General features: G+C 48.1%; 1 protein-coding gene across 1 annotated transcript in view; it reads right to left on the reverse strand.

The window, feature by feature from the left end:
* The window catches only part of LOC142588694 (malate dehydrogenase, cytoplasmic-like), a 43098-nt gene extending 19096 nt beyond the window's left edge, over positions 1–24002 (reverse strand). Inside the window, exons 1-4 of the mRNA XM_075700514.1 lie at positions 23943–24002; positions 20721–20822; positions 11468–11564; positions 2243–2418 (exon numbers count right to left, since the gene is read on the reverse strand). Coding sequence (XP_075556629.1) covers positions 2243–2418; positions 11468–11564; positions 20721–20822; positions 23943–24002 — 435 coding nt within the window. The remainder of the gene's footprint in view (positions 1–2242; positions 2419–11467; positions 11565–20720; positions 20823–23942) is intronic.
* Between the last annotated feature and the right edge of the window lie 601 nt (positions 24003–24603).

A 24603-nucleotide genomic window follows, 5' to 3' on the forward strand; every position in this document is an offset into this window, starting at 1 on the left:
AGTGCATTTTGCTAATTAGCTGAATATGCGTTTGATTTCCAATGCGCGTAATGTCTCACGTTCTGTATAATCCGGCTGAAGATCTGGAATTGTGAGCTGCAACAGCCGGTTTTTAAAAATTCCGTAACACTTAAAGATGACCACGCATATCAATGTCTGCCGTTGGCTCATGCGAATTGTGACATGGTTATACTATGGCACTGTGACACGTTTTAATGGAACTGGCTACCTAATAAAGAACGCAAGTATTTTTTTTAATTGTTCTTGCTTGCTGTCACGTCTGTGTACTTGTACATTTAGTCATTTATTTATTTTTTAATATGTATTTCTTTCGGGAAATGTGTTTTACTTGAGGGTCACACAGACTACATCTGTAAGTATTCAATTTTATTATGGTTTCAAGCTTCAGGCCCCTCTTTGTGCTTTGCAATACCTTTTAAGAAGTTTCTGATGTTCTCAAGCTGGAAATGGTTGTATATTTGTAAAAATTTTGGTAACAAATAAACACTTCACCTTGAAAAATTCGTTTTGTCTGCATCATTTTTGCACTCTTGATTTCGTGTATGACCAATGGCTTAGCTGTGTTGCTAAATGAAAAACTGGCATAACAGTTCTGCTAGCAGCTTTACAATATGGCTTATTCAGGCAATCTGGGAGCATGCTTTTAAGCCCAGGGTGATCTAGGCGTGCAATACAGAAGCACCTATGTTTCAATTTGCCCCTGTGCTTTCATATGCAAATATACATCAACGCGACAGCAAAGGTAACGTGAAACAACGTAGCTCGGCAATATTTTAATGAAAACGCAGTTTTAAACAAGCTCAATAAACATTGAGGGCATAATTCAGTGGTCTTTGAACATAACTGCAATGTTCATGTTCAATGCAGCTTCAACGATATTTCAATGGGATTTCATATCGACACAATGCATTTCAGCAATACTTCAACGGGCTTCCTACGTTGCCGTTCACATCTTCAACAATGCTTCATTTGGGTTTCAATATTGACAGACAACACATTTCAACAATAGCTCAATGGGCTTTCAAAGTTGACGTTCATCACTTCTTCAACAATACTTCGATGGCATTTCAGTTTTGTCATTCGACACGGTTTCAGCATTTCACCAATGATGTTTCAATTGAAATGCTTCGGTGGTGTTTCGACAAAATGTCGCGGGTCACTTAGCAACACTTAACTACTTACTCAAAGGTGTTTCAACAACACTACAATGTGCTTTCAATGCAGCTTTTTGACATTGATAAATGACAATTCAATAACGTACCAACAATATTTTTTGTGAGGGCAGTGTTCAATCAAAGCTATATGTCTGTTGGCGTGATTCACGACATCGACAGGAGATCGATGAAGAAATACGGGGACTGGTATGAACGGCATATTTAAGACACATCTGACAGTGAATGCTCTCAGAAACTTGAGTGAAAAGCAGAAAGCCATCCTACACTGTGCTTTTGGTTTCGAAGTTTTTTAGAGTGCACTGTTTTTTGAGCCAGACGGACAAATTCGGTCGTCTTTGTTCCCTGGAAAGCGTATTGCGCTGAGTTTATAATATTATAATGGCCAATGAAAGAGGAAAAACGGATAGGATGGAAGTTGGGTGACAAATGAACAAATCATGCTCTCACCCTTCTAATATACTGCTATTACATTTGTGCATTGCCTTTCGCGAGGAAAAACACATCATAAAAGACAGGTGTTGTATATCTGCAACAGGCACTGCGACAATGTGTGAATTAGACATTTACCTGGTCGTATCCGGATGCTTGATACGTCCACCGATTAACTGTTGTACAATATGGTGAAACAAGAAACCAGTTAACTCTCTGTTACCTTGCCTACGATAATGGTGCTCACATTGTAAAATGTAAGTAACGCAGTGCATTAATTCAACACAAAGGTGTTGCACAGGAAATAGCATCTTTAAAGCACTGGATGCAGCAGACTGATAAACGATCGCACCATATCTATATAGTCTAGGCGTGAACTGCGGGGTGGGAAGAAAGGTGGCGAAAAATAATCGTGCATCCTGCGTGAGCGAATGCTGTTTTGGTATATTGACCACCAATTTCCCCTTCGAGGTCACCTCTGGTCGAATGCCTTCGTTAAAGGAGCTCGTAATTTTTATTGCTCACGGTGCCATACACACTCATCTGACTCTTGGGAAACCGATGCTCTAAAGTTTAGATAATCTCAGCCATGAAATGTGCCCATGGTGGTCGCTCACCTTCACGGACTTCTTGGCGTATAGGTCGAGGTAGCGCGCGTGGCTCTGGTAGATCTTGGCGTTGGGAGCCAGCAGATCCTTGCGCGTCGCGCCTTGTTTCAAAGGAATTGAGGCTAACAGGACGGCTGCGTCGATGCCCGTGAAGGCAATCTTTTCGTCGTCTGTGGCCACGATGTCTAGGTAGGTTGAGGAAAAAAAATGATGGTTCATCATCGTCGTGGTCATCATCATGTGTACAGTGATTGGTAAAGTAAAAAAAAGTTTTAAGCGTATTTTAACCCTCTAATATCCGATGTATCATGTATGCTACGTTGAGCTTGATGTCTCGCACAAAATGCTGACTGAAGCGTGGCAAACCCAATCAAAGCACGTAGTTGTGTTAGTCTCATGCTGGAATAAAGTATCAGCTGTGCACAGTTTAGGAAACCAATTAGTGATGATTTAATTTTTATAGTTAAATATACATGAAAAAAATATTTCTTTTTTACAAATATGTCAACAAATGCCTTCTTATTTTCCTTACGTGCAACTGGGTTTGGGCCTTACAGGGCTAAGTGAAAAAAAATCATGAATAGAAAGCAGAAATGCGAGCGATTATTGGCCATTGGGTTGTATCTAGGTGCATTTTCTTGTTCTCTAGGCGTGGGCATGCCAATCCTATTAGAAGCCGAACGGCACATTTGTGCTTTCTTGTCATGTTATATTAGCGCACAATTATTAGCAATTAGCACACACACATTATATATATATATATATATAACTGGCCACAGGTGAAATACGAACCCACGTCTTCTCATTATGCATGAACCACTCTTACCGTGGGGCCATTTTCCAATCTACTTTCTGCGGCATTTATGTTTAACTACAAGGACTAACGTTGAATTTGTTGTATTTTCATGCACTTTCATTTCAATTTATTTTTCATTTCTTCAATTCTATTAAAGGGCCCCTGAAACGGTTCGGACAAATTTTGTAGACGCGTAGGGTACAGCTTAAGTAGAACATTCGCACCACAATTTAAGTGAAGCGCTACGTATTAATGGAGCTACAAGCGATTAGAAGTTACCCTCCTCCCCATCCACGCTTTTCCTCCTCAACTCGTTCGCCGAGCGAGCGGGGCTACGCTCCGCCTTCACTGGTCCTGCGTCACGATGCGACGTCACATCGTCCACTTCCGGTTGTTTTGGAGCCCGCCCCCGCCCGCGCGAGACCTCTCCGTTAGCCGCTTGGCTGTCGACCCCAAGCGAGAGCTATCGAAGCAGCGTGCGTTGCGAGCATTCTGTCATAGCGCCGAACGTGTCTGGTATTCCGTTAACCACAGGCAAGCTGGTCATTTCGGCAAATCACTGGAGGCATAAACTCAAGCTGATGAAGGAACTTTGGCGTAGACGTACGTGAGCGGCCTGATCGGTCTACACGGTCCAGACACTCGTTGGCGCAGCGCTTAACCAGCCAAACAAAGCGCTAATATTGCTCTAACCAAGTGCAAAACATTTTAAACATTTATAAAAACAACGTGTCGATGATTACACTCCTGCGAAAAATACGCACCAGCAGCAAAGAAGAATACGCTTCGTTGCTGCTACTGTGTATGGTTGCGCTCTATGCCACCAGGTGGCTGCACCGTGCAGACCATTCACATTTGCCTTTCTGCTCATCTCGACTCATCCCGTTACGGCACAGTCAAGCGGCCAGACCCTGTCCCCTTGCGCTTACGTTTGCCCTAATACGGGACTCGCGAAACGCTGTTGCGTTAGTAATCTTCCGGTGTAAAGTGACGGCCACAAACGCGCAAATCCTGGCGCCGATCGGATAGCGGTAGTCCGATGCGCAGCAGCCAGTTCGCTCGTACGCTGCCTTGCAGAGGGACACGATGTCGCAGCTTGACATATTGCCAGTCGCTACGTTTGCAGTCCACAAGGCAACAAAGTCGAATCATAGTGCTCGCGAAAAGACTGAGACCAACTGTGACCGCGGAGCTCTCGTCAAAATGGAGTACGTTGTAACACAAGCAGACGACACTTGCTGTGTGCCGGAAGTGCTTAAGTGTACTGAAAAATTGTTCTTGTGCATTCTCTTTATGCTACTTTCTTTTCATAAAAACAAATTAACTAACATTCCAACTATTACGAAGATCATTTGTTTACCATAAAGTTGGAAAAATTATCGATCACGCGCCCTGGTCAGCCAATCGGATAGCTCGCCCCACTGACATCATATGGGTGATTTTGGTCATATGGGTAGGGGCGGCTTAAAATTCCGCCGAGCAGTGCGCTGCGATCGGCAGCGATGTGCATTTTTAAAACCTTATAATAAATTACACGCTTTACGCAGAGCACTTAGATGTGTCAATTAATGATCAGAAGGACCTACTCTAACGACTCAGTACGTTTGTAGAAAATCGTCAAAAGCGTTTCAGGGTCCCTTTAAGAATTGCACATGATTTACCGTATACTGTCCTTGGTGTCACTGTTTCTTATGATATGACAAAGAAATATCGGGCACCTCGGTTTCCTTTCTTCTTGTTCAAATATGTATGCAGGGTATTTCAGCTAATTTTAGCCAGAGTTTAGGGAGAGAGAGAGAGATAAAGAGGAAAGGCAGGGAGGTCAGCCATATTTTAAATATATATAAATGCCACGTAGGTGGACAGAACAAAGGTAATGTGGCTTTCGATCACTTGGAGATACTCAAATGATTTTTTTTTCATTCCGCATAATTAGATAATTAGTCTTAATTATTTAATCAACTACTCAAATATTACAATTTCATGAAAAGTACCAGTGAGAAAATTGTAGAGCGACATGAAAAACACCCAACAAAGCTTTCTGTTCCTCAATACGTGCTGCAATAAAGTGTGTTTCCGAGCGTGAAAGAAGCCCGCGAATACACGCGAAGTGCCTCGAGCGGCCAGTCAGGTGGGCCTTGATGAGTCGTGTGTACAAATGACAATGACGATATGCACAAATAACGCTCACAGCATATATATATATATATATATATATATATATATATATGCGTGTGGCGCGTGTGTGTGAACGACACAAGAAGGGTAAGCGAGGGGCGTGATTCTTCTTAATCGCGAAATACGCATACACACACACAGGCACACATACAAATATATATATATATATATGCTAACGGTGCGGTGGTAGCTCATTTCGTAAGAGCATCGCAATGCGTAAAGGAAAGACGTGGCTTCCTATCCGATACGCGAGCAGTTGCCTTTTCGTACACTTTCGTTTTCCTTCATTTGTCAGGTCTAAATTCCCAAGACAACTAATTTACCCTATGAATTCCTTTGTGTATGTTTACTTCCTATGGTTGTGATTACCAAAAATCGGGCCCCGCGGTTCCGTTCTTTTTGGTGTATATGTTGTAACGATGTTAATAAAACAACGATATTTATTAAGGGCGGACTTGTGCCCACAAGTAAAAGTCACTGCGGTCGTGAAGAAATCCGCGGCAGTCGCTTTCTCCAACTGGGCTCGAACCGTCCTCCTCTTTCTTCTCGCGTGGCACCTCGTGTGCGTGGCGCATGCGAGCCGGGTCGAACCGGCTACCCGTGCCACGAAGGTCGCTGCCTGTTGCTGAACAACACCACGGTACGGCGTGCAGTGCCCAATACGAAGGGCGCGCAACTTGAATGTGACCAAGTTGTCGCGGCACTATCCCCCTCATTACCGAATCGGCCCGATGCTTGAGAGGAAGTACGGGTTGCTGTGGGATCGCACGTTTTTTTTTTTTTGTTGTTGTTGTTCATGACCTTTCCTAGTAGGGTTTCATGCGGACAACATGCACAACTTCCGTAGGGTTGCGCCGTCTTGGGTTCTCGTGTCAGCGGATTTCACTTCGTAAGTGACGTCCCTTATACGACGAAGTATTTCGTAAGGGCCGAAGTATCGGCACAAAAGTTTTTCAGACCACGGCGTCGCACTGGGGTCCATACCCACACCTTGTCACCGGGCTGATAATGAGCTTCCCTACGGCGCTGGTTGTACCGGCTGGAGTCGGTGCGTTGTTGGCGGCGTATTCGGTACCTTGCCATCTGTCGTGCCTCCTCGGCTCTTTGCAAGAAATCATCAAGGTCAGATGAGTTATTGTTTTCTTCATCTAACGGCAACATAGCATCCAAAGTTGTGGTTACTTCCAGGCCGAATACAAGTTCAAAGGGAGCGACTCGTGTTGCTTCTTGAGCGGCCGTATTAGATGCGAAGGTGATGTACGGCGAAATTTCGTCCCACAGCCTATGTTCAACGTCGACATGCATCGAAAGCATGTCAGTCAGTGTTCTGTTGAAGCGTTCAGTTAAACCGTTTGTCTGAGGGTGGTACGCCGTATTTCTATGATCAGTATGTGTCATTTGCAACAAGCATTTCATTAGGTCCGCAGTAAAGGCTGTTCCACGATCGGTAATAACAACTGTGGGAGCGTCATGCCTGAGCACGATATTGTTGACAAAGAATTTTGCAACTTCGACGGCCGTTGCACTGTACCGGAAATCAGTTTCTGCGTAACGGGTCAGATAATTCGTAGCCACAACTATCCACTTTTTGCCTAAAGATGATGTTGGGAAGGGTCCAAGGAGGTCCATACCGACTTGTTGGAATGGGGCTTTTGGTGGCTCTATTGGCTGGAAGAGGCCTGCCGGTTTTACGGATGGAGTCTTGCGCCTTTGACACTCGCGACAAGTTTTGACGTAGTGCTGCACTGATGCGAATAATTTAGGCCGGTAGTATTTCAGACGAATCCTGGCGAATGTAGAGCTCACGCCCATGTGTCCAGATGTCGGTTCATCGTGACATGCACGTTAAATTTCTGCTCGCATAGTTCTGGGTACGACAAGCAAAAACTTTGTCTCGCTGTTCTCGAAGTTTCTCTTGTAGAGGACATTTCGTCGCATACAGAACGAGGATAGCGCTCTAGAGAAAATACGCGGGAGTTGAACGTCGAGTCCCTCCAGGCGCTGTATAAGTGGAAGCAATTCCGGGTCATCTCGTTGTTGTTGAGCGATTTGTGACGCGTCAACAATGCCAAGGAACGGGAAATCCTCCTCTTCTGACACAGTTGTCTCGACTGGCCCGGGTGACAAGCAGTCGGCATCGCTGTGCTTCCTCCAGGAAGGGTATACGACAGTAATGTCGTACTCTTGAAGCCTAAGGCTCCATCTTGCTAGTCGTCCGGATGCATCTTTGAGATTCCCCAGCCAGCAAAGCGAACGGTGATCACTGGCTGCTCTGAATGGTTTACCATAGAGGTAGGACCGAAATTTACATATTGCTCAAATGACTGCAAGACACTCTTTCTCGGTTGCGGATTTAGTTTGCCTCTGCTTTCGAGAGCTTACGGCTGGTATAATCTATTACTTTCTCCTGGACGTTCTTCCACTGTACTAGTATGGCACCGAGGCCAACTTTACTCGCATCGGTATGAACTTCAGTGTCGGCTGTCTCATCAAAATGGGCAAGGATTGGAGAAGCTTACAGGCGTTTCCTTAACTCGTCAAAGGCGTCTTGTTGTTCGTTTTCCCACACGAAAGGTTGATATTCTCTTGTTAGTATTGTAAGGGGCCCAGCCATCTTTGAAAAGTTTCCCACAAATCTTCTGTAGTATGCGCACAAACCCAAAAACGTCGCACTGACTTTTTGTGTGTGGGTGTCGGGAACCTCGCCACAGCTGCTGTCTTTTCAGGATCTGGCCGAACGCCTTCAGCACTGATGACGTGTTCGAGAAGCCGAAGTTCATCGAAGCCGAATTGACATTTTTCCGGCTTAATTGTCAAGTCTGCTGCGCGGATAGCTCCTAGTACTAGTCGCAGGTGCTCTAGATGTTGGTCAAATGTGGTGGAAAATACGACCACATCATCCAAATACACTAAGTACGACTGCCATTTCAATCCTGCGAGCACTTGTGTCCACCATTCGCTGGAACGTTGCAGGCGCGGAGCAGAGGCCGCATGGAAGCGCTTTAAATTCGTAAAGGCCATCAGGGGTTACGAATGCTGTCTTTTCACGGTCCCGCTCATCCACCTCGATTTGCCAAGATCCACTCTTGAGATCCAGAGAGGCGAAAAACTTTGCACATCGGAGCCGATCTAACGTATCGTCGATACGCGGAAGGGGGTATACATCCCGCTTAGTTACGCTGTTCAATTTACGGTAGTCGACGCAGAATCGAAGTGTGTTATCTTTTTCTTAACGAGCACTACGGGAGACGCCCATGGACTGCTGGAAGGCTGAATAACGTCATCTGAAAGCATCTCCTCTGCTTGCTTCTTGATGACCTCCCGTTCTTTTGGTGAAATTCGACACGGGTGCTGGCATACCGGTCTTGTGGCGCCCTCTGTTATGATTCTGTGCTTTGCGACAGACGTGCGCCGTACCTTCTAGGAAGTGGAGAAGCAGTCAGAAAAATCCTTCATCAGAGCATATATCTATTTCTTTTGGGCTTCCGGGATTCTCGAGTTGACGGTAATTGATCTGTCGACACTACAGGTTCCTGGCAGGGCAGTTGACGTTGTAGTTAGGCTGCATAATTCGGTCACTACACAGAACTCGTGGAAATAGGCAATAGCTGTTCCTTGTGCGATGTGTTGAAATTCATTTCCGAAATTCGGAAGTGCGACATTTGCACGGCCATCGCTTGGGTGAACAAGACCCCGAGCCACGCAAATACCTTTGTTGAAAAGGAGCTCTATGTTTTCATCCGCTATGCCTTCGCGGTCGTAAAATCCGTCATTCTCCACAAGAACCATTATACTGCAGCGTGGTGGCAGTTACGTCATCATCAACGACGCGCAGTGCAGCGAGACGTCGCTCCACCGATTCTTCCACAGGTGTAGCTTGTTTTGTCGAGAAAGACACACTGGACCTACGTAGGTTAATTATGGCGCCGTTAGCTTGTAGAAAATCCGTTCCCAATATAAGTTCCCGTGAACATTCTGGCAGTACAATAAAGTCAGAAACGTAAGTGAAGCCTTTTATCGTAAGTCTTGCGGTGCATCGGCCAAGGGGCGTAATAGGATGACCGCCTGCCGTGCGTATCTGCGGACGAGCCCACTGCGTCACAACTTTTTTCAGGTGCTTCGCCATCTTGAAGCTTACTACCGAATAATCAGTGCCGGTGTCGACTAAGACATTCAGCTCGCATCCGTCTATTATCAACCGCAAATCTGACGTAATCGTTTCGTTGCTGCAGCTGTATACTGGAATTATCTCGTCACCGCGCTGGAACCGCGTTGGAGGATCCTCGTAACTCTGGTTATCAGCGGCCTCACCTCCACAGGTCGCTTGTTTCAGTTTTCCCGGTGTGGGCTTGGTGAACGACGCCTAGACAATCTTGGAAATGCGCGTGGCCTAGGCGATTGGTGGCGCATAGGCGACGATTACCGTGGTTGATGTTGGCGAGGAGTAACGGGGCTTTGGCGCGTGGACAAGTATTCTTCGATCTCCGCTGGCCGTTCACCGTTTCGGGGACATGGTGCGCTTAAGGGAAAACCCCTTAATCCAGCTTGACGGTGCGGGCAGAACCTATACAGGTGACTCGCTTCTGCGCAGTGAAAACACAGAGGCCTCGCTCGTGGTCCCGCCAGACGTCACTTTTTCGGGGCCTTTGTTCCACAAGACGAGGTGCACTACGTGCTGTCGGCGGGTAGGGAACGGTAGTCGCAACTGCTCCACTACTGTGTACCGCGGGTTGCCTGAGTACGTCGGCGTATATACGTTGGGATGCGCCGCATCGGCTGTGGCTCACGCTCTGGATCCCGTATGACCTGCCTCAGTTCGTCCCGGACAACGCCGATGATAGATAGTGCAGTTGGAGCCTGACGCGTCTCCAGCTTGTTGAGCTCTTCCCTGATCACTGACCGGACGAGCTCCCGCGGGGCTTCAAGGTCGTTTGGCACGCCGCCAGGAAAGACATGGGCAGGTGCACAGCTTGCCTCACGGTTGTATTGCCGAGCCCGCTGTTCCAGCGTCTTTTCGATAGTCGTTGCTTCGTATCTGAACTCGGCGACCGTGCGCGGTGGCTTGCGGACGAGAACTGCGAAGAGTTCCTACTTTACTCCACGCATGAGATGGCGCAGCTTCTTATCTTCACTCATGTTCGGATCAGCACGCTTGAACAGGCGGGACATGCCCTCGATGTACATAGCCACGTTCTTGCTTGTGAGTTGGTTCCTCGCTTGAAATGCAATTTCCGCCTTTTCTTTACGATCCGTGCTGGCTTACGTTGCTAGCAGTTGTCGTCGAAATTCCTCCCAAGAGGACAAAGAGGGCTCGTGGTTTTCATACCATGTTTTTGCGAAGTCTTCCAAAGAGAAATATACGTTACGGAGCTTCTGTCTCTCATTCCATTCATTAAAGCTCGCCACTCTCTCGAACAGTTCCAACGAGTCTTCCACGTCTTCGAACGAGTCGCCATGGAATGTTGGCGGCTTGCGAGGTTGGCTTACGACCAGCTGTGCCGGTGTTACCTGGCTAGTCATTGTGGCGGCGTCCGTTGTCCGAGTTTCCCTTGGCATGAAGAGAAAAGGGCCTAATCCGGGTGAGTCACCTCGAAGACGGCGGCTGGTCCGCTGGTGTACAGGTGTCAATTCCCCGGGATGGACTCGCTGGTGGTCGGGGCTACGTTCACTTCCGTTCGCGGGGCTTCGACTCATACCCCGCACCTCCACCAGAAATGTAACGATGTTAATAAAACAACTATATTTATTAAGGGCGAACTTGTGCCCACAAGTAAATGTCACTGCGGTCGTGAAGAAATCCGCGGCAGTCGCGTTCTCCAACTGGGCTTGAACCGTCCTCCTCTTTCTTCTCGCGTGACACCTCGTGCGCGTGGCGCATGCGAGCCGGGTCGAACCGGCTACCCGTGCCACGAAGGTCGCTGCCTGTTGCTGAACAACACCACGGCACGGCGTGCACAGTGTCCAATACGAAGGGCGCGCAACTTGAATGTGACCAAGTTGTCGCGGCAATATGCATACATGTATATATATCACCCTTCCTTCTAGTCCCTGCACGTTTTTTTAGTAAATGTTATCATTAGTTTCTTCCTCTTATTGATGGTACGTAAACCCCACTGTAAAATTTGGGCTTGCTTGAACTCACTGAATCTGTTTTAAACCCTTCCCAGAAATTTGTATTTCTCGTCTGGAAAAACAATAATGAATTGAATAGAAAGGGCAGCTTTGGATTATTTTTCGCTTCAGAAAAGGAGAAGGCTCACTTTGCAGCAAGGGGAACGCGCAGTCCTGAAGCTCCATGACAACGCCACCGAGGACTTCCATCACCTGTGGTATGTCTAGAAGGTGCAGGACCACAGGCTGCAAAATAAGAGTCCTTGAAATTATAATAGAACTAAGAATAGGTGAAGGATAAACAAAAACAAGACAAACAACAAATAACAGGGACAGGGGGGCACTAAAAACTGTAGAAATAGTGTGAACAAGGGTATTGGTTTGGGTGCATAGGTATGACATGACGTAACCCAGGCAAGCACAAATCGGAATGTGTAAAGGAAATAACGAAAAAATAAAGATTCGTCAAGGACGCTTCACGAAATAGCAACTAGCCGAAACCGCCGCCCTTGTGAACTGTATGTCTGCAAAATACAAACAATACACAACCAACTCTCGTTTACCAAAGGGAGGCATAACCAACGCTTAACAACCCAGCGTTCTTTTAGTGTGTATGTGTGTGCGCGCGTGCGTGCGTGCGTGCGTGCGTGCGTGCGTGTGTGTGTGTGTGTGTGTGTGTGTGTGTGTGTGTGTGTGTGCGCGTGCGTGCGTGCGTGCGTGTGTGTGTGCATTCCACCAATATACTCGTATGCTGAAAAAAAGTTCTTCAGAAGCTTTCATGTCTCTTCCTCTTCATGCGAAATCAGAAAAGCCGAGGAGAAAACTTACCGAGGAGAAAACTGCAGGTCATAGATTAACACCTTGCGTGAACATAGTGCCATTATTACAGTGAAGCTGTAATGGCTAGCCGATTCGTCCGTCCTTCTGTCGCCTGTACGCTGAAAACTCCTCCAGCGTAACTCCATGTGCTTACGCAACAACAAAAAAAAAAAGGAAAGAGAGGCGCCCGATTGGCTGCGCCAGTAGTGATGTCGTTTCCCTCCTTCACAGCCGAGCGCGCACGCAGCAGTTTCTCGCTGGCTCCGAAATGGGCAGGCCACGCGTCATACGTACTCCTTAGGAGCAAGCAGCGTCCGATAAGCAACGCCGCGAGCAGAAAGGGGAAAGAGCTCGTCTACGCCGTGCCGATGCTGCAGCCCGGGCACAAGAACAGGCCCGTGCAGCCGAGCGCAACCCGCAACTGCGTACCGAGGATCCGGCAGCCTAACAAGTAGTCGTTTAATGAACCGTCTGGATTAACCCAGTAATAAACACCGGGACCGCAGGCTTCAGCTTCGCTGGTTAGCCATCTGTACAGAGTGATTGAGCAGTTATTTGTAGAATATTTCCATTTTATCGCTCGATACCGACCTCCCTTCCTCCCTAATTTTCGTTGTGAAGTACGTTTCTTCATGTCTAATATGAGGGCATAATACTTTTCTTTGCTTAGCCAAAAATATATAATGCTCTATCCAATATATAATGCAATATGATTGAGCAATCGGTGGATTACAACCAACGAATGCGTATAATTACATAGATACGAAAAGAGGTCTGACTTATTCAGTATAGTGTGTGGGATCGCACGCGCATCCCGATATCTCCGGAGCGGCCACGCGGTTATCATGCGATAATCACGTGCTCGTTCGCGGAGGGTAGCGGGGAGAGGGCACCTTCGCCGCTCCCGCTGCTCTTCGCGCCTGGCCGCGACGCCTGGGCCCAAGGCGTCCCGTTCCCTCCTTTCCCTTTCTTGGAACCGAGGAGAGAGAGAGAGTAAAACATCTTTATTAATAATATTTGAATGGCGAGAGCAGTGTGGGAGGAACCCTCAGTCCAGGGTCCCTAAGATGATTCTGTCCGGCGATGTTTCGAGCCCGTTGTATCACAGCTCGGAGGACCTCGGGAGGTCCGTCGCGGAGGGCATCGTCCCACAGCTCTTTGTTGCGTAGGCGGTAAAGGAGAGTTGGCAAGGGAGGAAAGAGGTTTGCAGTGCACTCAATCGTGACGTGAAGATTGTGGGCGAGCTGCCACAGCCAGGGCAACGATCTGCATAACAGTGTGGGTAGAATTGAGAGAGACAAGATTTGGAAAAGTTGAGGTGTGTAACTGGCGTAATGCCACTGCTTCCTCCCGCGAGAAGGACGGCGGTGGTGCGGCGTGGCTGCAACGAATGCGTGTATAATGACGGAGTATGTCGTTGTAACGGAGCAAGGGATCCCCCCACTCTGAACTAGTCGCCTCACCACGCCGAGTCCCCCGAGGGAAATTTCTCGGGCAACCGCATGTGCGCGTCCGTTACCCGGCAGCGAGGTATGACCAGGGGTCCAGAGTAAGTGGATGCGGGGAGGTGTGGTTGGTGTATTTTGCGGGATCTGTTTGAAAATTTGGTGCGCCGCTCTATGGATGCCATGTCCTGATAGGAACGCCCGGCACGCCTGTTGCGAGTCCGTCAATATATACACTTCCTCAGGAACACGGATGACGTATCGAATTGCAAGAGCAACAACGAGAATTTCTCCGTAAGCGGCATTTGTTCCGCGCATTGCAGCAGAGTCTCTCAGGGATTCGATGCCATCCAAAACTACCGAGGTATAGTCCTCTTGAGTGCGTGATGTGTCCGTGTATAAAGTATGTGTTTCCGGGTTGTTTGCAAGCATGCGGCCAATGTATCGTACACGGGCTTTGCGCCGCCCTTTGTCATGCTCGGAGTGCATATTACGTGGCAATGGATGAATACTTAGTGCTTGGCGTATCGCTGACTACAAGATTGTTGGACGGGTTTCAGACTCAAGGGGAGGGACAGAGTATCCTAGCCGTGTGAGAAGATGGCAGCCAGTAGGAGTGAGTAGGAGGCGCTGGCGATGGCTGACCCAAGGTGCCTCTAGCAGCTCGCCTAGTGTGTTATGTGTCCCTAAGTTAAGGAGACGGCGTGTGGAAGTATAATTCGGGAGGTCATGGGCCAGCTTCGTCGTTTTGCGAATCATTGCGTCTATGCGAAGTTGTTGCGCTTGGGTCAACCGCTGAAATGGGAGATGGTATGTAAGGCGGCTGATCACGCATGCCTCCACCAAGTGCAGCAGGTCCTCTTCTCGAAGGCCCGAGCGCCTGTTGGAGACCCTCCGGATCATGGCCAGAATTCTCAATCTGTCTGGATAGAAGGGAAACAGTGTAGGCCGAGGATACGAGCACGATTGACCTGTGGTATCGGTGTGCCATCCACGTGCACAGTGATAGGGGGAGTAGAGGAACGGCTTCGGGGGCGAATGATTATGAGCTCCGACTTTTCCGGAGCGCATCTTAAGCCGCATTTTCTCGCGTACTCGGAAACTGTATCGACTGCTTGCTGCAGTCGGTCTTGGATGGCTCCGTCGGAGCCCCGCGTCGACCAGATAGTAATGTTGTCCGCATAAATAGCGTGGACGACATCAGGGATCTGGTCGAGTAGCCGGGGGAGCCCTGCGAGCGCGATATTGAATAGAGTAGGGGAAAGAACTGAGCCCTGGGGTGTCCCACGTCCTACAAGGTGAATCGTACCGGATCGATGCGGTCCCATTCCTACGGTGGCTGTGCGATCTCGAAGAAATGCGCGGATATAGTTGTACATACGAATTCCACAGTGTGAATGTGCAACATTGCGAAGGATGAGGTCATGTTCAACATTATCGAATGCCCCTTTTAGGTCTAAGGCGATGAGTGCTCTCGATTGAGCGAACGACGGAGGTCCTATGACCTCTTCCCGCAATTGTAAAAGCACATCTTTGGCAGACAGATGAGCCCGATATCCGAACTGTGAGTTAGAAAAGAATGATTTTTCTTCGAGGAAGGGCTGCAGACGCCGCAAGAGTACATGCTCCGTGAGCTTACCAATGCAGGATGTTAGGGAGATGGGTCGTAAGTTTTCAACTTTAACAGGCTTGCCCGGCTTGGGGATTAGTGTGATGTCGGCGTGCCGCCATGCTTGGGGAAGCATGCCCTTGCGCCAGCAATCATTGAAGATATGGGTGAGGTGGTTAACATCCGCTTCACTGAGATTACGAAAGGTGGCGAATCGGATGTGGTCGGCTCCCGGTGCCGTGTTGCGGCGTAGGTCTTGTAGGACCACCCGCACTTCGTCCGATGTGATGTCTGCATCGTGCAATTCGTTTGCCTCGCCTACATAAGGATAGTCAGGGTGCTGCGGTGGCGGGCCTGTGGGTATGAAATGCTTCTTTAGCTCTCTGAGGAGTGTCGAGACATCGTCCCTGTACTCGTGCATTAGGATGTGCAGCTGTTGAAATGTTTTTCCCTTTGTTGTGGTGGGATCTGTGAGTGAGCGAAGAATCAACCACGTTTCTGCTGTGCTCAATGTGCCTGAGAGGCGATCGCTAAATCCTCGCCAGTTATTCCTCGCAAGGATCTCTGCATACTCCTGAGATTCCCGTGTAATTTCATCTATACGTTTCCTAAGTTTGCGCTTGAGGCGTTGTCGTTTCCATCGTCGTGTCAACCCTCTGCGGGCGTTCCAAAGATGAAGTAAATGCGGGTCTATGTCTGGTGTCTCGGTTGTGGTGCGCAGTGTGCTCGTGGTGGCCTCTAGATCTTGTGCGATAGAGTCAAGCCAGCGTTCGTACCCTTGGCGCTCAGGTGGGTCCTGGCGACGCTCCCTGAATTCCGCCCAATCCGTTATACGCATATTTCGCTCGGGCCTGCGCGCACCCCGTAATGACAAGGTGGTCGCCACAATGTAGTGGTCACTACCAAGGTGCTCCTCCAAAGGCTCGTGCGCAACGACTGGGCCAGTATTGCGCACGAAGGTAAGGTCAGGGCAGGTGTCACGAGATACGCTGTGGAACCGGGGAGACTCCCTCTCCGCCGCTCGGGGAGAAGCGCTATTCCTCCGATGCATCTTTGTCTTTCGGCTGAGGAGCTGGCGGCTGGCCGCATCTCAATTCAGCCGCAGAGACCGCCGCACGCCGTCCCCCTGCTGCGCTCGGCCTTTGTGAGTGACTGACCGCCCCAGAGCCCGAGCGTGGATCCACTCTGGATGAGCTGAACTCTTATCAGCCTCTTTTGTGGTTGCAACACTGTGCGGTTTCTGTCGCCTCAGACGTGCGGAACGCTCCGCCGCTGTGGTTTTGTTTTGTATTTCTGTTTGTTGTTTGTGTTTGCTGTTGTTGTCCATTTGGTACTTGTACTGTAAGGTGAATAAACACCTTAGGTCGAGACTCGCCGTGTCCCCCCGGCCTGAACCCGCCGGGGTCGCAACTCACTGGGAACCGCGGGTTAGGGGTCAGAGCTCTGACTGTTAGGGCCGCTGCGAAAGTGCTAGCGAGCGACTGCCGCTCCGCCGGCGCTGTGCGATCCAGAGAAGGGCCAGGTGCGCGTGGTGAGGGGATGATGGTGATGGTGAGCTGATGGAAGCAATTTGGCGGGAAAGGCCATTCCATTCCGATGCTGCGCGTGGGAAAACGAACGAGGAGAATTGAAAAGTACGAGCGCGTGGGCGTGGAACTTGAAGTTCATGACTGGTGCAATGAGATACGCGTGCCAAGTGTTAGATATAAGAGATACCGAGAGAAAGGTCAAATAACTTGTGCGACAAATACAGTGTGACCATTCGAAGGCGAATAGAAAGAGGCGATAAATTATAGTTTGCCTTTAATGATGACAAGCTCACGTGTTAATGACAAAGTGGATTAATGAATCTAGCCGTGCCTTACTGAGCTGCTTCTAGAGCGCTGGTGAGATCAGCTTGGTGTGGGCTTTGAATGAAGAATACATACTCAAGGTTTGGTCTAACTAGTGATTTACACATGAGATGTTTTACATGTTCGGAGGCAAGGGAAGCGTTGCGCGTCAAGAAATTTGGCGTCTTATGGGCAGATGAGATAATGTTAGTGCTATGCGTACGCCAGGACAAGTCAATGCACAACGTGCCACCTAAGATTCTGAATGAGTTAATGCCTTTTACAGAAAACTCAGAAATTGATAACAAAAAAAATTAATTGTGTTAGAGCGGCGGGAGAAGGATACAGATTTGCGCTTATTAGCGTCGAATATCATTATAGCCCTTCATTTCCCGGTTTAGCGCGTGGTCAATGTCAGTCTGTAGCTCTTGTTGGTCAGAGACGCAAGTGCCGGTGCGATAGATGATGCAGTTGTTAGCAAACATGCGGATGTGGGAGGATACGTGCTTAGGCACATCGTTAATAGTCATTAAGCGAAAGAATTAAACGGCCCATGAGGCAGAAAATGCGGCGTTGGCGGCGTGACTACACGATGATACAAAAAAGCTATGAACCCATGACCTTTGGCGGGAGTCGCACACACGCCCTTTGGTGTTAACTAAGGAGAAAATAATTTTAAGGCACACTTAATTAGGTAGAGGTCATTAAGGCACTCGAACCCACGACCTCGGGTGGGAGTCGAACCCACAAACTTTCGTTGGGCCCTAATATCCAAGTATCGTTGGTGGTCGCAATTCTTTCACATTCATGCACGTACGGATAAATAAGTGCCCCTTGAATTTTTCAAGAACAGGAGCCAGAAGGAGGATCTTTGCGGGACACCTGACGTTACTGGGGGGGGGGGGGGAATCAGAGTTGTGGTTGTTAATAAAAGCGATTTGGGAATGGTTAATCAGGCATTCTTTGAACCATGCAAGAATGTCAGGATGTATGTTCAAGTGACTAAGCTTTAGTATGTGGGGCTTCGGGCTAACGTGCCCAGACCCGGCTAGCTAAGGCCTAAGGAGACACGTAGCTGGTCCCCACTCCGCAGCGCACGCGAAGGGGCGCCGCGGCGGGTTCGCTGACTCACCGGCAAGGCGTAGAGACGACTCCAGCCGTGGCACCAACGAATGGGGGTTTATTCCCTGTTATGTTCAAAATGCGCGTACAGTACAGGAATACGGCACTGGGGTGGCAGTCGCAGACTACGGGTGAAAGCTCCCGGGAAGCCTGCTCCGCCCCGCTGGGTCTTCCGAGCAGGTTCGCCACACAGAAGGGGGCCGCCTTGCTCAGAGGGGCGCGGGACCAAGTGGGTTCGCGCCCCTGTGAGCATCGTCCGACAGCCAAGAGCACCGAAAGACAATCTCTCCGGGCGAAAGTGCCCGCGCACCTCCGATGCTGAAGGAGAGAGAAGCCGAAGAGAGGGCGAGAGGGGCCCGCTCCTCAGGCACTGTTCTTACGCGCGGTGAGCCGCGCGCGCAAGCAGCAGGCTCCGCGTCGCGCCGGCGCCAGCGGCCGCGGGGAATGTACGCTATCCAAAATAAGGCTTGGAACTGTGTGTCCCCAGCGATCACGCAGGCGAATGGCCCAAGTCGCGCGTGAACGGGAGACAGGGGTCCCAAAAGGGGTCCCCACAAGTATGACTCGTTGGCGTAGAATTTTACCAAATGCCTTCGCAAAATAAAAAGAAATATTGCGTCCGCCTGCATGTTACGAGCGATATTAGCGTGCATCTCGTGAAGAAAGGTGGCCATGGCTTTCGCACGAGAACGCCTTGCAAAATTCATGCTATCGAGAACGAGAAATCGTGATTGGCAGCCAGCCCCTAAAATACATGTAATAGTGCGTTAATCTAGACCCCTTAGTCATAGAAGACCCTGATCACGAAAAATAAATCTATGAATATGAATTGGGGCGCATACAGCAGGCATTATGAAGTCATGATTGCCAGCTTTCTGGCGTTATTCAAAAAAAAAAACATAGTATACAATTGTTGCATCCTACAGGTTTTAACATACGGGGAAGAAACTTGGAGGTTAACAAAGGAACTACTGAAGAATTTAAGGACCGCGCAACGACTGATGGAAAGAAACATGTTAAGCGTTACGTGAAGAGGCAGGAAGGCTGCGGTGTAAATTAGAGAGCAAACGGCACTATACGATATTCTAGTTGGCTTTAGGAGGAAAGAAATGAAGTTGGGACAGACATATGTGCTGAGTATGGTAGATAACCAATGGTCTGTTAGATTGACCGAATGGGTGCCAAGGGATGGGAAGTGCTGTCGCAGATGGCAGAGATGGTGCGATGAAATGAGAAAATGTACAGGCATAAGATGCTGTCAGCTCGCACAAGACAGGGATAATTGGAGAGCGCTGGGAAAGGCCTTCGTAGTGCAGTGGCCGTGAATTTAGATAATAATAATAATAATTATTATTATAAATATAATTATTGTGGTATTACTGTCTCTAACCACAAATGTGGATTGTTTCGCTGTTGTACTTTGAGCCTCAGCCGCAGCCGAGCTGGAACGTGATGTTTCAGCCCGGCGGTGCCCCGGTGATGCTGCAAGCAGCAGAGAAAATATTCTGCGGACTCACCATTTATTTGTGCAATGCACCTTGATTTCCAATGGTAAAAGGCTTAAGGAAAAAAATCAGTAAGACCGGAATGTCCCTGGACTTACAGTCGTTGTTAGTCCAGCGCCCTTACTGTCTAATTTCTTCCTTATACCTTAATCATTTATTTTTTAAGCAGGTTTAAGGCAAACATCCGAAAAACAGGAAAGGTGCTGGGCCTCAGCCAATGTTAATGCGATTACCATTTTTTGAAAGTTTCACGAACAAACCTAAAGCACAAAACTGTGTCATTCGGGCCATAGCACTGCCCAGTCCCGCTCAAAAGTATCATTGCTTTGGCGGGCTGACCAAAGATTTGAATTGTATATCTTCTGTTCTAATAAAGAAGAAGAACTATTCGGGATGTTTGCTTCTATATCCCTAACCGTCTTCCCACCAACTTGGATCACTGGGTAGTTCGTGGTAGAACAGGTGGAACATCGATCGGCTGTGCAAGGGAGCCAAGCTCAAAAAACAGTTGGGCCAACTCTGGGTATCTGTCGCTCTTGAAAAAAAAAATTAAAAAAAACGTCTTTCACGCCAACTTGATTCACTAGATATGTGCTGCTCTTCACAGACAAAAAAAAATGTTTAAAATGTATCTGGTGCTGAACGGAGTCGAATTTCCAATTGACATCATGTGATTTGATATTGAGACGCGTGCCATACGCTGACTTCGCGGCGGCGAAGCCTGATGGCGCAACGTGTCCAGAGGAATGCGGGAGATAGGAGTCCGGCTGCATACCCACCGCATACATGACGCGTTTCGGCGACGGAAATGCGGAGTGTGGCTAATTGCTTCAATATTCACCGCATTAACGCGGACATTCATCCAGAGATAGGTTCTGCCGGAAGTGGTTTCTTTTTCAGCGAAAGTCCAGATTGTTACAGTTTGCTTCATTTCTTTCTCACGATGCTTGACTCGTGGTCAACCAACTGCAGGCCCTCCTTTAAGCGTTATTATGGTAGGTTCTTCCCGAAGTTCTTTAGTGCTGAATAATGCTAGTCAATGCTGTCAGATGTAACGGAATCCAACTCGCCTGCTTCTCACCAAACACGTAGCCCTTGGCGATGAGGGGCGCCAGGGAGTAGGCGATCTGACCTGCAGCACCGGTGATGAGCACCCGGACAGGATCCTTGATCTGTGAGGAGAATCGATTGTACGAGGCAATTTCACGGCAGAGTGTATCAACGATTGTTATCTTTCAGGCGTCTTCACTTGACGCTTCATTTCAATTAGCTTTGACTGTCCTCGAAATTTGCATATCCGGAGCCTTCAATAAAGACGTTAGGCTTCTTTAGGACGGCCGTATATTAGCCACGTGCATAGTCACAAACGCCGCGTTTTGTGCGTCTCGTGCTGTTTACCGTGGACACGACACTATGGACGGCAGTAGTGCCATGTCTGCAAAACGCCATAGAATTAATTACGTAATTGCATGATGTCACATTTCTTAGCGCGCACTTTGAATGCGGACTCTTCTCATCCGGATAGCCTATAAAATTTCCAATTTGAATATTCTTCATGAAAATAATTTTGAAAGGGAATCAAAACTTATTTTTGTGTTACGCATTCGTTTAGTGCAACGGGAAGCTTACCGGTCCGAGTGTCCGATCACGTAGCGGTAACGTGGCATACGCCGTGGAACATTTTTTTAATAAAAATTTCTCGATCTGCAGTGACGATATAGTCGTTCACTGGAAGCATGCTGAAAACGCTGACAGGGGAGCGCGACAGCGAATACACGCCGGCATTGGCGGAGAGCAAACGGCAAGTGCGGGCGTAGCTGCGGGAAAATATTATTTTGTATATGAAGCCGATGCTTCTACTACTGTCGCTTTCCGAAGTGTTGAATTATTTCTACAATAATAGCTACGTGCTTTCGTGGTTGCCTGTTTATAGAGGTTTGGTCGTTAACCAGTCAAGGGTGTATTTTTAGCCACGCCAAGTGAGGTTCTCGAAAGCGGAACGGCGCTTTCACACGTTAACGCAGTTCAGCGTGTTGCCGGAGCCACGCGACGCTTTGGACTTCCACAAGCACGTCGTCTCTCGAAGACATGAGCGAGTTCAAACTAAGGATTCTAACTCGCACGTGTGCTCAGAATTTCGCACGCGTGCAACAGCACTCATGGAGGCACGCCGCCATGCATTGAGGGACGCGAGCGCCGCTCGTTATTGTGAACTTTTTTTATTTCTTTACACGCACGGAAAAGAGCGCAAACGCCTAATAATATACGAACTGTAATTTTAAGCAATGAGTATGCGGTACCTTATAACAGCCGACTTACGTAAGTAATCCCACACAGTGAATCTGAAGCTATTACCAAGGCTTCACGGCCACTTAGCACGACTTGTTGGTTTTTGAGACTGACTTTGCCAATGTCGTGCCAGCCATCGAACATCAAGCCTCTGACGTATGCGCAATGCTCGCAGGTATATCTAAAAAAATCCTGAAATTGATAGACACGTTATTTGCCCTATCTTATTCTACTTCCTTAGTTTAAAGCTCAGTCTTTGAAGCAAGCTATCTCTTTATCGCTCAGAGAGATAGAAGGAACACTGATGCATTTCCCTTCATCTCGTTCGCAGATATGAAACGCGTCAAGTATTTCTGTTTCAGTTTTCGTCCTGCTTCTGCCAAGTATCGTTACATTTTCAAAAAAATGCTGCACAGCTACACTGACGACAGTGAAAAGCCAGGTGACCAGGTCCGTGACAGTTGGTCCACGCACAATGCTCGCGAATCTGGTCATTGATGCATCGGCCGGTTTGGCCGATACAGACCTTACCACGCGTCAACGGGATTTTGTACATAATATAAGTCGAGGCCTTAGCGCATTTGTTCACATTCTTGGTTTTGCGGTCCTCTTTCTTCGTTCCCACGTGTTCAATGCGCATGAACACTCCTGACAGCTTACACGAGCGGAAAACATTATTTCTACACCATGCCGCCCAGCAACTTTGTTGGTATTGTGCGACACTTTATAGATACAAGGCATCACATGAACTTTATTCTTCGCTTTGCTTTTGTCAAATTTTTGGTTTTCTTTGCTTTGTCTTTTTAGCTTTAAACACGGCTGAATGAGGTACACTGTCACTTCTATTAACGTGATGGCATCAATGACCCCGTATCGCAAAATATACGGTGTTGGCGTCCGGCGCCGAGCGTCATCTCAACGAAAATGGCCGTGTATATTCGGTAGTGCGCTGCAGTTCTTCTTTCACAAAATTTGCTCTTACCATGTTTTACATTCTTCATAAAGTTACTCCTGAAAATTTTGAGAATGACAGCCCACAAACAAATGTAAGGAAACAAAAATCCAATAGCCCACGCCTTTTGTCTTAATTTTTTTTTCAGGCTGAAATATTAAAAGGGCGAAAATATAACAGAACACCGGCCCGCGCTGGAGGCGGCGTTTCTACCAGAAAGTTCATCATCGTGTATAGCGTTCGGCCCCAGCGTTTCCAGGTAAACATTACGGTTACATAAGCAGCAGTTGCCGGGAAGCGTGAGAAACAGTCAGGGATCTTTGAATGCTATGGCGTTCCACTATTAAAGACGCAGCTTAAGTCTCCTCCAGATTTGTTGGCCATGACCACTTCGATTTTAGGCGCGGTCTTCGTCATGTCATGGCTCATACGTCACGACATGACACGGCGTTATTTTTCTTGTGAACTACAAAAGAAGTGGTACCTGAGAGCGGCTTCTAACACGAAACTCTACAGCGGCGCCCTCAAACCGACTATAATGTGGTTGATTTCAATGAATGTTTGAACATATCAAGCCTTTTTCCAGAAATCATCACCATCACATGGCCGTTTTCATTCTCACCACGTGTTCGTGATCACAGTGCAGAAAACTATGTATAACAAGTACTTCTTATTTTGTGCACCACAGTGTTTTATTAATTGTTGTGAATTACGTTGTATATACTCAACCCTGTATCCCGCTTATTATGTAATACCTATAACAGGGGGTTCATGTTGAAAAGCGCGTGTATTTTTTTATTACTGAAAAAATCTCTTGTCTTATCTGAAAGTAGAACGTGTACTTTAAGAAAGCTACAGAAATTCTGAGTCTACTAATGCGTAAGCATTGTTTGGTTCGGCTGTGACTTCGGTTTTGCTTAGTTTTGCTCACTTGTTTTTCCTACCTGATGCGCACCTGCGCGTGGCCTTTCCTGTGGCAAAGAATTCTTAGGCTTTACCAGAGAATGGTCAGATTTTCTCGCTCCATCCGGCTTTTTCAATACAATGGTACCAATAGCCGGAACATCGGGCCCGAGCGCGCCTCGACGCAGCAGAGCAGTCGCGATGCCATGTCCCCCTCGCTGTCGCGCTCGCAACCCTGTGTTATGCGCGCGTTCCTTGTCCACGCAAACTCGCGCGCCTGTGTTCTGACTGCGGTAAGGTCCAGTGAAAACGGGCCAGTGTCTCATCATACTCGCTTGCCCGCGAGGTGTTCATAAGTACAAGGACGCCCAGCAGCATTCATTTGAACGTTGGGGCATCCGAAAATTCGAAGTTAGACCACAGCCGACTTTCAAGTTGGCCCACCCGCAAATTTAAGTAGGTCTACCCTGAAATTTCAATTTGGCTGAACCTCACATTGCAGTTGTGCCAACCCTTAAAGTTCATAGGCCAACCATGAAATTGAACTTGGCCCAGCCCCAAATTTCAGTTGGTCCACCGCCCGCCCCCAAACTTCAAGTTGACCCACCGTTAAATTTAAGCTCACATGCAAGTTTTAGGTTGGCCCAAGTCCAAATTTCAAGTTGGCCTAGCCCCCGATTTCACCTTGGCCCATCCCCAAATTTAAGTTGGCCCTCCCACAAATTTCAAGTTGGAACTCCCTGAAATTTAACTTGGCGCAACCCCATGACTTCAAGTTGGCCTACCCCCAAATTTAAGTTGACCTACCC

This window comes from Dermacentor variabilis, chromosome 7 (genome assembly GCF_050947875.1).
Source record: "Dermacentor variabilis isolate Ectoservices chromosome 7, ASM5094787v1, whole genome shotgun sequence".
Lineage (NCBI taxonomy): Eukaryota > Metazoa > Arthropoda > Arachnida > Ixodida > Ixodidae > Dermacentor > Dermacentor variabilis.